We start from the raw sequence: 12,379 nt of genomic DNA, 5'->3' as shown, positions 1-12,379 counted from the left end.
ATATCTCTTGGATCTTCTCTTTCGAATTTGCTATTGTAAAACTCAAACAAAGAATTGAGTATTTATTTGATCCAACCAAATCTCATTATACAAAGTGTGTTGTATTTCTCAAAGTCTATTGGGCTTAATAGTTTTGAGATAGAAAATTCCAACATTTCTTTTGCTAGTGCGCAAAGAATTGTAGAAGCCTGCTGAGGTTGATAATACAGGTGTAACGGACTGATCTGGTATGATCAAGATCTTATAGTGCTAGTCAGAAGTTTCTGTTAGCAAGAAAACTATAGTGGATAATCTCACACGAGGTGTGGGGACTGGAAGTAGCCGGGTTTGGTGAACCAGGATAACTCTCCTGTGTTATTCTTCTCTCTCTCTCTCTCTCTCTCTCTCTCTCTCTCTCTTTATTTAAAGTTACACTACACACACACTTTATCACATCTATATTGATCTCCAGAACATTCTGGTCCAAGATAAAACAATTGCTTAAATATTTAACTAAAGATTAAAATCAGCATATAACATTGTTTTATCATTCTGTCATCATTCTCCAGAATATTCCGGTCCTTGTTAAAATAATCTTATATTTTAACTAAACATCATTTTTCTCATTCTGCTTATAATCATTCTTCAGAACATTCTGTTTTTGATTAACTAATTGTTATATACTCTAATCTTGTTGAACTAACGTACACCAAGAACATTCTTGAGTATATAAATCTAAACTTAACTTTCAGGAATAATTTTTAAAAGGGTCACAATTCAAACCCCCCTTTCTTGTGACGTTTATTGCTACTTCAGTAATTTCTCAGACTTATGACTTATGCCTATGTAATATTTCAGTTTCAATTTGTGTGTTCTGCCTTTTTTACTTTATTTTGTACACGTAGGTTTCAAGGATAAATTTGATATCTGATTAAACAATTCAGGGACTTATTTGATGGTTTTTTAATATAACGTAGGGATCTATTTGATAGATAAAGAAATAATTCAAGGACTAATTTGATGGCAATATTATTATAGAAAAATTACATTTCTCAATCATCTTCAACCTTTTTTCATTAGTTAAACCAACCTTTGGCAGAGGGCAAGCATAGAATGACCTTCCTAGGTTTTTTGAAGTATTGGATTTTCTAACAACACAAATTGTAGGACACCAATATTCAAGCGCTCTCACAACACCATTAAACTTGGAGCTTGAAAATGAAGCTTGACTTTCATAACCGTTTTTTCCATATTCCCACCCCTCATCATTTCAGATTCAATTTCAATAGTTTTGCTTCAAGAAATTTTGAGGATTTTGGCTTTCAGATTCGATACGAAAAAATTAGGGTTTGAAGTTTTTTGAATTGGGGCAAAACTGGACCACTTATTATTGGAGGATATTTTCGTGATTATAGAGTGTAGATTGCAGATTGTGTAATTAGGGTTCCAATTTTATACAATTGGGGAAGAAAGAGCCATTGGGGAAGAAAAGAGCCATTTAGGAAGAAAGCCAAATCATTTTATGCAAATCAATCAATTTAGTCCTTCGAAATGTTTGTTATTGTCGGCCAAATTAGTCCCTGCCTACGTGGCGTCTGACATGTGAGAGGTTAACGACCACGTCAGCCCCGTTAACGCTCCGTTTGAACAGAAGGACTAGCTTGATTGATATTTAACAAATTCAAGGATTAAATTGATATTTCACATAATTGAGGGACAAAGTTGGCCGACCCATAAACATTCAGGGACGAAGTTGATGATTCACTCAGTTTTTTTATAACAATAGTTTTATCTTTAATCTTGTAAACTTTTTTTTTGGGGATCTTATAGACTTAAAGTTCAATAAAAAAAAATATGCATTATTCTTTTTGTTTTGTTATTGATGGCTTTCTTGAGACCATTATATTCAAAATTATCTTCAATGATAGCAGCTCCAACTGCATTCGAGATTTGTGGGTTTCCAACTATATATATGTCTGTATCAGATTCTTTTGACTGGTTTGTATCATAGCTATAGTTATTATATACAAATTAAGTAATCTGATTAACAATAGTTTATATTTATATACTAACAAAAGAGAGTAATAATCTTCACAAAGCAATGGAATCAATAAAAGTAACTGCAACATATATACGGTAAAGTTTAGATAATCACGTGTCAACATTTTATGAATTGCTGATTTTGAAACAACATTTAGAAAAGTTTTTTAAAAAAGTGGAGTTTTGCTTTCCTTTATTTATCATTGCCAATTGATATTATATTGTGGTTTTGTGCCTAAGTTTTGTTTTTTTATATTCAATTAAAAAGACTCATACACACTAAACAAGTGTTCATGCATTTGATCGTATTGAAAATGAAAAATTCAGCTTGTATGACGTAATACAAATTCTTCGACAAAAATTGGTGCGGAAAAAGAATTATAACTTTTATATAAGTTTTATAGTTTAATATATGTCTTCAAGGGTTTCTTAAAAAAAAATGTCTTCAAGGGAAAATAATTTTCTGATGAAGAATTGTTAACTAAGAATTTTTTTCTTTTTTTTTTGACAAATTAATTGTTAGCTTAGATTGAATCCACTATAGTTTAGAGTTAACCATATTAACTTTATATGAAAAATTTATTAAAATTGTCAAAAAAAAATGAAAAGTTTATTAAAATGATAAATATACAAATTTATAATTATATTTTAGAGTTTAATGAATATGCATCGATGATCATCTAAAAAAAAGGATATGCATCGATGATGTAGTATAGTTTTCCATCATCACCAATAAGAACGACCATATTATCATGTAATGTTTATTTTATACTATGAAACGTTCAATTCTTATTGGACGTTAGTATAAGTGTACATCATCTTTTCTCTATATTTTCACCACTTTCTAAAATATATTTATCACTATGACATACTAATGATATATTTCATTAGTATATACTTATAAGGAATTAAATTTTTCTTTTTTACAAAATTAAATTCTACTTTTTGAAACCGTACAAAGTTGAGTTTCTATGCGTGTTGCCTTACTGACCATGAATTTGTATCCATCCGAGTCATCCTCAATCATACATTTCAACCCTTTCACTTATTTTTTTCAATCCATTATATAAGTAATTTTTTAAACATATATAAAACATTTAAATTATATATAGAGAAAAAAGGAAGAGCAATTAAAACAAGAAGAAGAAATACAAACCGTATATTTGAGTCAGCTATGATCTTAAAGACGCTGACAGTTCTCTACAATATTCATAGTGGCCATTTTGCAATCATATATTGTGAGTAATATAGATAGATTGCACCCTTTTTGTCAAAAAATAAGCACCCTTTGAGAGAAAGGTCATAATCCTTGACCATCTTAGGACTATACATTGCTCTAATTTTATGTCTCAAATCAAGACAAATCAATAATGTTTTAATATATCTTTATCTTTAGTTATTTCTAACCTTATAATATTCTCATTATTTTGAAGTAGATCTCATTGAGATAACCTAGCTTTACTTTAAAGCACATCTTCATATATTTAGTATATATAAGAACTTTTAAATGACAACAGTAAACCCAACAATATAATATATTGATTAAGAAATCATGACCTTGGTGACTTATTTTGATAGAAAAACTTTACTGAATTTCCCATGACACTAGATTTGAAAATTTTAGCTTTAACTTTATTTATATGATAAATTTCCATCACGTTTGAAAGGGACTAGACTAAGAACTAAAGGAATAGAACATGGAACCAAGGAATAGAACTAAGGAATATTTTTTATTTTTGCCTAATTTTCCTTTTTAATTATCCTAAGTACATCCTATATGCTGTATGGATAAATTATTCCATACATCAAATTGTATAAAATTAGCTTGAGTTAGGAGCTCAATATGCTCCACCTTAGGTAGCCAGGTACACAGATTCTACCAAATAAATCTTGAAATTCGTTGAGCATGTTTCTACCAAAAAATATATTTAATTTATATAATCTTATTCTGCAAGCATCAAATTCTTTTGTATAATTTTACAAATTAAGGGTGACCATTGTCATAGTTAGCATGTTTAATAACACTTTCTAAACATTAAACTTCACAAAGCACGCTATTGTCTTCTTTTTTTTGTTACAAGACACAATAAAGACATAAAAGGGAAACAAGGAGGAAAAAACAACAAAGACTACCGTGCGTCCTCTTTCAAAAGGTGCAAGAGATCTTTCGAAGGAGAGACATGAATAAGCAAATTAAAATCCTACAATACTTCATGTTTTGCCATAAAGTCCGCACAATGATTCCTCTCTCTAAGAGTATGACAAATAGTGGCATTACTTTGTTCAATCAAATCTTTCACATCTGCATAGACATGAGACCGTATGATTGACCCCTTGATGAGATTGATACTGAGTAAAGCATACTATTGTCTATTAATATCGTGATATTATTTCAACGATCACGCACATCAAATTTTTAAAGAAGTTAAATTAATTTTATGATCATATATATAGCCTAACATCTACTCTTCTTTTCTTTCTTTTTGACAAAAAACATAGCATTTACTTAAATATTGAAATTATGATATATGTTGAACTGAAGTTATATTTGATGAATATTAGAAAAAAGAAGAAATTAGATTTGATGAAAAATTAAAATTGTACATTATTACACCACCACAATATATTATGTACATTTGCATAGGGGAATAGAACAATCCCCTTTTTCTCATAACAAGAATATAATAGTGGACATATTGAAAATAAATAAATAAATAAAGAAGTTGCAAAATGAAAGTGGAGATCGTGAAAATAATTGAAACCTTTTCTAGTTATCAGAAATTAGTGGAAATCATTCTACCAAAAAAATTAGTGGAAATCAGGCTGGTCTAATTAGAAAACATCTTTATGTGGTAGCATACAAATTTAACCAATAACCTTAGCTTTACAAGCATGATCAATTTCTTGACTTAAACTTATTGAACACTATCACATGTAAAATCTATCCAAAATCAAATGCGTTTGATTGTTTACTAACACATCTTTCTCAAAATGGTTTTGTTTGTAAATTATGTGGCCACCTTTATGTGACAAGGACATGACCATTCTATATCGTAGATTGGTACAGTTGATAAAAATTCAGCTCAAATCTCACAATGATCTACGTTTGAATTTCGATGTTAATGTAAGAATATCATTAATAGTTAATATAAAAGTATTTGTATCAACGCTCTCTAAGCCTTGAGACTTTCCTTTTTCTTGCCTTATTAGTCTCCAAGACCCTACTAGCCTAAACGGTTAAACTTTGTTTTTGGGTCGATAGACGAAATGAAAAGAATCATTGGAAACTCAGATACATAAATGGAGGAGCTGGGGTTCCTACCAGTCCGACCTAACAATTTCGATATTTTTGTCAGTTGTGCTAAGACTTGTGGACAAAACGGTTAAACTTTTATTTATTAAAAAACAAAAAATGGCCACCCTCTGCATGCAATTTGAATAGTAAAATTTGTCTCCACTTCAAATTTTCTTTAAATTGAAACACACCCTTTCAAAATGTTCATGTTGGCTGTCAAGTGATCATATCCGGTGGCGGTTTGGTCACTTTCCTGCATAAACTAGCCACCACCATATCTTCCAAATTTCCTCAGTGGAGAAGCATATAGTATCTAAGTATATTATAGAATTGTTCTTCAAAGTATAAGTTCCAGCATATCAACCAAAACTCACTTTTTGTTCCAATATATAACACCATCTTGTGTTTCATTCAACACTCATCAACAAAAACACATCATCATCTATACAAGAACAAAGAGAGAAAATGGTGAAATTCTCTAAGCAATTTGAGGGACAACTCATTCCAGAATGGAAAGAAGCTTTTGTTGATTATTGGCAACTTAAGAAGGATATTAAAAGAATTCAACTTCTTAACAATACCAACAAAAAACCAAATAATCATCAAATGAGTTCAGTGGTGAAGTCACCTTTTTCATCACTAAGAAAGTTCTTTTCATTTCAACAAAGAGACCATGAACCAATTCAAGTAAACTTTTTTTTTTTTTTTTTTTTTTTTTGCTTTTGAAGATATATGATTATGTTTGTTAAATATTGCGTATATATTTGACTTATGATAATTTTTTTTTTCCAGGTTCACAGGAAACTTGTTTCATCAACTAGCAAAGGTGACATGTATGAGACACAACTACTAGACCAATTTGCTGACACTGATGCTACTAAAGAATTTTTTGCATGTTTAGACCAAAACCTCAATAAGGTTAATAAATTCTATAGGACAAAGGAGAAAGAGTTTGTTGATAGAGGTGAGTCCTTGAAAAAACAAATGGATATTCTTATTGAGCTCAAATCTGCATTCATGGATAAGAAAGGTAAAGGGAACTCTTCTCACTATTCCAAGGAGGAGGAATCTGTCTCATCCACATTCTCTATTAATGGTAATTAATCAACTTTATCTTCTTTAATTTAGCAATGTGAACATTAAATGTGATTGAATTGACTTATTTGTAAAACTGTTAATATTTTATTTTCAGAAAATATTTATAGAAGTAAAACTGTTTGAGAATATTTTATTTTAAGAATAGCTTATAACTTTATTTTATCTTAATTTAGCTTGTAGATAGGTACATATAGGATAAACACCTATAACTTTAGAACATTGTCTAGATAAACGATTAATTAAGTTGTATTTATTTAAATAGGGTCTAAAATGGTGTGGTTTGGAGAGAAATGGATTATAAATTAAGAAATCTATAGACTATACAAAATGAATATGGGTGACAAAAATATTATGTAGTTCTCTCTAATTTGAAAATTATCATAAAAAGGAAATATCACTTAAAAATGAAAAATTAAACTTCACTTCCCTTTCCTTGTAAAATTTAACCAAGAAAAGAATAAGACAAGTATCATCATATCATAAATTTTGTTGTCATTCTAAAATAAAATACACCAACCACAAAATTGACAATGACACATAGACACCTGTAATAGTTTAATAAAATATAAGTGATTGAGTGTAACTAAATGTGTTAGTGTTGTGTCGGACATCGACACATGTTGGACACTGAACAGACCTTCAATAAGAAGTTTCATGGCATTGACATTGACACATAGACGTTAGTTATAGTTTAAGAAAATAGAAGTGATTGAATATAACAACATGTGTTGGTGTCGTGTCAGACACCGACACATGTTGGACACCGAACACGCCTTCAATATGAAGTTTTATGACATGACATTTAATAGTTTTAAGAAAATAGAAGTGATTGAACGTAACAACATGTGTTGGTGTCGTGTCAGACACTGACACATGTTGGACACTGAACACGCCTTCATTATGAAGTGTTGCCAGATAGTATTATATGTTTTCAATTTATTTATGATGTGAATGTGAATCTAATACTCTGTATACTGGATGCAGAGGAAGACTCTGTTAGGAGCAGAGAACAAACAGAGGATTTGGAGAAAATAGAAGAGAATTTTACCGAATCAAATGAAGAGGATAAATCAATGGATTTGAAATGGGAAGATGGTAAATTGAGGACATTATCCGGCCATTTTCTTAGTGGGCAAGGAAAGAATGTGAGGATAAACATTCCTTTGACAACACCTTCTCAAACCTTTTCAGAAATTAGTTACCTTGTAATGGAAGATTTGTTCAACAAGTCTTCAAGAAAATGCAATCCAGAAGGTGGTGTGCTTCGTGTTAATAAAACAAGGTTACATCATGCTGAAAAGATGATCAAAGGTGGTTTCATTGAGCTTTATAAGGGCCTAGGATATTTGAATGATTATAGGTATAATTCAAATTTTCTTTCATCACAAATACAACTAATTTTTTAAGAGTTTTTGTTATTTTGACACTCAAATTTGAAATCAAATTTCGACGATATATTGATAGTTAATGCTGTTTGAATATGTGGTTAATTACGTTTAGTAAATGTTTAGTGAATATAAAAAGGTGTCACAACTCATTAATCATCCATTGAACATAATTAATCATGTTTTCTATGTGTTCAATTTGATATTTAAAAAAAAAGTTTTGTAACTGTTTGCTTCATGATATTGATTTTTTAGGAATTTGAACCTGCTTGCATTTATAAAGATTCTGAAGAAATTTGACAAGGTAAAGTGAATTAGAGTCTCCACAATTTATATTAAAAAAATGAAGTTTTTCATATTAGAGGTGTTAATAACAAAAGCAATTCTTATGATTTCTTCTCCTTCAGATCACAGAAAAGCAAATTCTTCCAATCTATCTCAAAGTAGTTGAGAGTTCATATTTCAACAACTCAGACAAGGTAAACAATAGACACAAATCAAAAATATCAACAAAAATGTCTTACTTCTATCATGTCAACCTTTGATGAAAGAATATATTTGGTGCTGACACTATAATAAATCATGTTGAGATGTTGGCCACTAGTTATCCTTTGCAACTCAAAGTGTTACCAACAATATCAAGTGGCCAATAATCATATAATCATGTCTTCACCAAAGGATGGTCTAAAATCATTCACATGAAAATTAGATATGCTTGTCTAAATATCTGTCTTTTTTTTTCTTCAATATTTTTACAGAATTTATAGGAATTTAATTTTTTAAAGATTAATTTTGATGCACTATCAACCAATCATATATATCTTTAAATGTAGTTATGATTAAAGTTGAACGTTTTTAATTATCTGACGCCTAAGATTGACCGATGGTGTAGAAAATATTTACACTGACAATGTATATATAAATTAAATCATTTTCAAACCTTAAAGATCAATGAATAAGAGAGTGTGTGAGAGAGAGTAGTATTTTACTTTGTGAACCAACTTTATTTACTTGTTTGTCCTAAAAATTACAGGTGGTGAAGTTCATGGACGAAGTGGAGGAACTATTTGTCAAGAATTTTGCTAAAGGTGATCATAGAAAGGCAATGAAATACCTTAGACCAATTCATCATAAAAAAGAATCACATGCAATTACTTTCTTCATTGGTGAGTAACTTTTAGCCTTTATTATTTTCACTTTTTCTATTTTTATTTTCTATTTGTTAATCATTGTATTAAAGAGCCTTTAGTTTGTTTGTTTTGTGATCACTACAATCCAAAGAAAACACAACATGGACCCCCTTAGTCACTAGCTCCTTGTATGAACAAAAATCAATTGATACCACTTTTCTAAACACTTACGAATGCAGCCATGCATATTTGCATAACCCCTTTATGTAATTTTTTATTCTTTTTTTTTTTTAATAAGAAAAGGCAATTGGCACATCATGACTTTTTAATGTTGACCATTAATATATATCTCCTATGGTTACTTTTAATATATATCTCCTATGGTTACTTTTTTTCTCTTTATTTGATATTTTGAGATTAATTTTCTTGCACTATCATTGTAAAAATATTACATTGACATCACATCATAACTAATCATGTGTGTGAGTATTTGACTTAGAAGTTGTTATATTAAAAGTCACACGTTTCTAATGGTTTGATGGTTATGATTGATTGAAAGTGTAAAAAATCTTTATGCTGACTGTGTATTTGAATTAAATCCATATTTTATTTTACAAATTCAAATGCATAGAAATGTTGTGTAAATATCATAATTTGTCCATAAAAACTTATGGAACTTCATGGAGACGCACTATCGTTTAAAATAGTTTTGCACGGACTTTTAATAAAAACTCATGATATATGAAAAATGTTTGATTTTTTTTATTAGATATCAGTGTAAATTCCTTAGCAAGTTACTCATAAAATTAACTAAATCTTCCAAATAAATTCAGGACTATTTACTGGATGCTTTTGGGCACTTTTTGGTGCATATGTTTTAATGGCTCATCTTACTGGACTGTACAAAAAACACCAAAATTCACTCTACATGGAAACTGTCTACCCTGTGCTTAGGTAAGTAAAAGAATTTTCATTGCAGCACATTGTCTTCATATAAGTGTTTTTAGAACCGGACCAGCTGGTTCAACCACGATCGGATTGTACTTGCACGAAATGACTCAAATGTTTCTGTTTTGTTTTTGCAGTGTGTTTAGTCTCATGTTTCTACATTTCTTCCTCTATGGCTGCAACATTATTGCATGGAGAAAGACTCGTATAAACTACAGATTTATTTTCGAGATAGTTCCGACTAAGGAACTAAAGTACAGTGATGTATTCTTGATTTGTACAATGTCTATGACTGCTGTGGTTGGAGTCTTGCTTTTTCATTTGACTCTACTCACAAAAGGGTATTCCTATGCACAAGTTCAATTCCTTCTTGGCCTACTTTTTCTGGTAATTAAGTTGTTGATTTTGTACATTGCATCAACTTGATTTTGTACATTTGATGGTATAAAAAAGTTTTACACATGCATTCAATCGTATCTCGTCATGATATACAAGAAACGTAACATCTTATTTATTGCATGTACAGGCCTTCTTACTATTACTTGTATGTCCCTTCAACATTATATACCGGTCAAGCCGTTACCACTTCCTTTGTGTGATAAGGAACATAATTTGGTCACCTCTTTACAAGGTACATTTTTATTTCTTCTCACACTATATTATCATATCATTAGTGATAAAATCTAGTCCGAAGTCATATATTGTTTTGGTTATAATCTCATTGAAATTTCTATTTCTCCCTAGGTTCTGATGCTGGACTTTTTTATGGCTGATCAACTTTGCAGTCAGGTAGTGTGTTTTTTTTTTTCATGGAAAATTACTAATCAATCATAGCCGTTCGATCATTAAAAGTATTTGACTTTAATCATATCTACTTCAAAAGTCATATACATGATGGTTTATGATTGGCTGATAGTGTAAATAGTTTTACACTGATACTACATCAAAATTAATCTCTTATACTAATAGTTACATGATTTCTTTATAGGTTCCAATGCTAAGGAGCCTAGAGTTTATGGCATGTTACTATATATCTGGGAGCTATAAGACTCAAGACTATGGATACTGCATGAGGGTAAAACAATATAGAAATCTTTTCTATGCAGTGTCCTTTCTGCCATATTATTGGAGAGCAATGCAGGTATAGTTAAACCTTTCTTTAAGCATATTTTCAAGCTTTTTTTCAATTATGAAATATGAAAAACTAATGTCTCTTATTTTGATTTCTAGTGTGCAAGGAGATGGTTTGATGAAGGGGACACAAATCACCTTATCAATCTAGGCAAATATGTTTCAGCTATGTTAGCTGCAGGTGCTAAAGTTGCATATGAAAAAGATAGAAGTGTTGGATGGTTATGTGTTGTTGTGATCATGTCAAGTATAGCAACTTTGTACCAATTGTATTGGGACTTTGTAAGGGATTGGGGTTTGTTACAAAGGAACTCCAAGAATCCTTGGTTAAGAAATGAATTGATGCTAAGAAGAAAGGCTATTTACTATTTGTCAATGGTACATAAATCATACCCTTTTGCTCTCTCTAAAGATTATGTTAGTCAATAAGATAGCACCGACACTTCTGATTGAAGACGTGTCTGGTGTTCGATACGTGTTGGTATTGGACATTGACACGATACTGACACATATAGTTGCGTTAATTACTTCTATTTTTTCAAACTATTATATGTGCCTACATGTCTGTGTCGTGTCTGATGTCCATGTCTATTTCAATGTCTCGTAGATAAGGATTAGTCCCTAATTATCATCATATCCAATCAACTTTAATATAACATGTTAAAGATAAAATGTCACAAAATGTGGTATAGAATTTTGATAAGACAATTATACCACTTAAATTGAGATTCCTAATCTAGATTAAAGAATTAAAACATGAATTATGATTTCCTTTCAGATTATAAATATGGAATATTTTTTTTGCTCATGCAGGTATTAAACATTACTCTGAGGCTTGCTTGGTTGCAAACTGTTCTCCATTCAAGTTTTGAAAATGTTGACTATAGAGTAACAAGCTTATTTTTAGCAGCACTTGAAGTTATTAGAAGAGGACTATGGAATTTCTACAGGTAGAATATCATTGACTATAAATGCATAATTTGTTTTGTTTGATACTTGTAGCATTTGCATGATACATCACTTTCAACTATTTTTTTTCAATAAATAAATATTTTATTGGTTCAGATTGGAACATGAGCATCTAAATAATGCTGGCAAGTTTAGAGCAGTGAAGGCAGTGCCACTTCCTTTTCATGAAGTGGAGGATGAAGAAGACTAATAATGCCAATTGGCATATTTAGCATTTGATGTAGGGGATGATTCCACCCAAATACTTGAAGGAGCAGATTAGTTGTCCTCATTCAAGTTGATGTAAACATTGATCAACTTGATTATTTTTTTCTGTGGATTTGTAGGAACATTGTCCACATATGTATACACAATTTTCATTAACATTAAATAAAAATTCAATGAGAAAGTGCAATGTTACTAAA

The 12,379-nt window shown here is 30.4% G+C and overlaps 1 protein-coding gene across 1 annotated transcript; it reads left to right on the top strand.

The window, feature by feature from the left end:
- The first annotated feature begins 5,520 nt into the window (after positions 1–5,520).
- PHO1;H1 (EXS (ERD1/XPR1/SYG1) family protein) lies at positions 5,521–12,379 on the top strand. The gene is made up of 14 exons (XM_085739350.1): positions 5,521–6,001; positions 6,107–6,410; positions 7,397–7,772; positions 8,053–8,101; positions 8,205–8,276; positions 8,831–8,963; positions 9,761–9,881; positions 10,013–10,262; positions 10,402–10,506; positions 10,620–10,664; positions 10,864–11,016; positions 11,106–11,384; positions 11,820–11,956; positions 12,072–12,379. The coding sequence occupies exons 1-14, from the start codon at positions 5,780–5,782 to the stop codon at positions 12,163–12,165; spliced, it is 2,340 nt and encodes a 779-aa protein (XP_085595476.1). The 5' UTR covers positions 5,521–5,779; the 3' UTR covers positions 12,166–12,379.

This window comes from Medicago sativa, chromosome 8, assembly GCF_051527215.1.
Source record: "Medicago sativa cultivar Bolivia chromosome 8, Bolivia_mono, whole genome shotgun sequence".
NCBI lineage: Eukaryota > Viridiplantae > Streptophyta > Magnoliopsida > Fabales > Fabaceae > Medicago > Medicago sativa.
The sequence above is the reverse complement of the archived record's forward strand: the minus strand, read 5'-3'. Positions and strand labels throughout refer to the sequence as shown.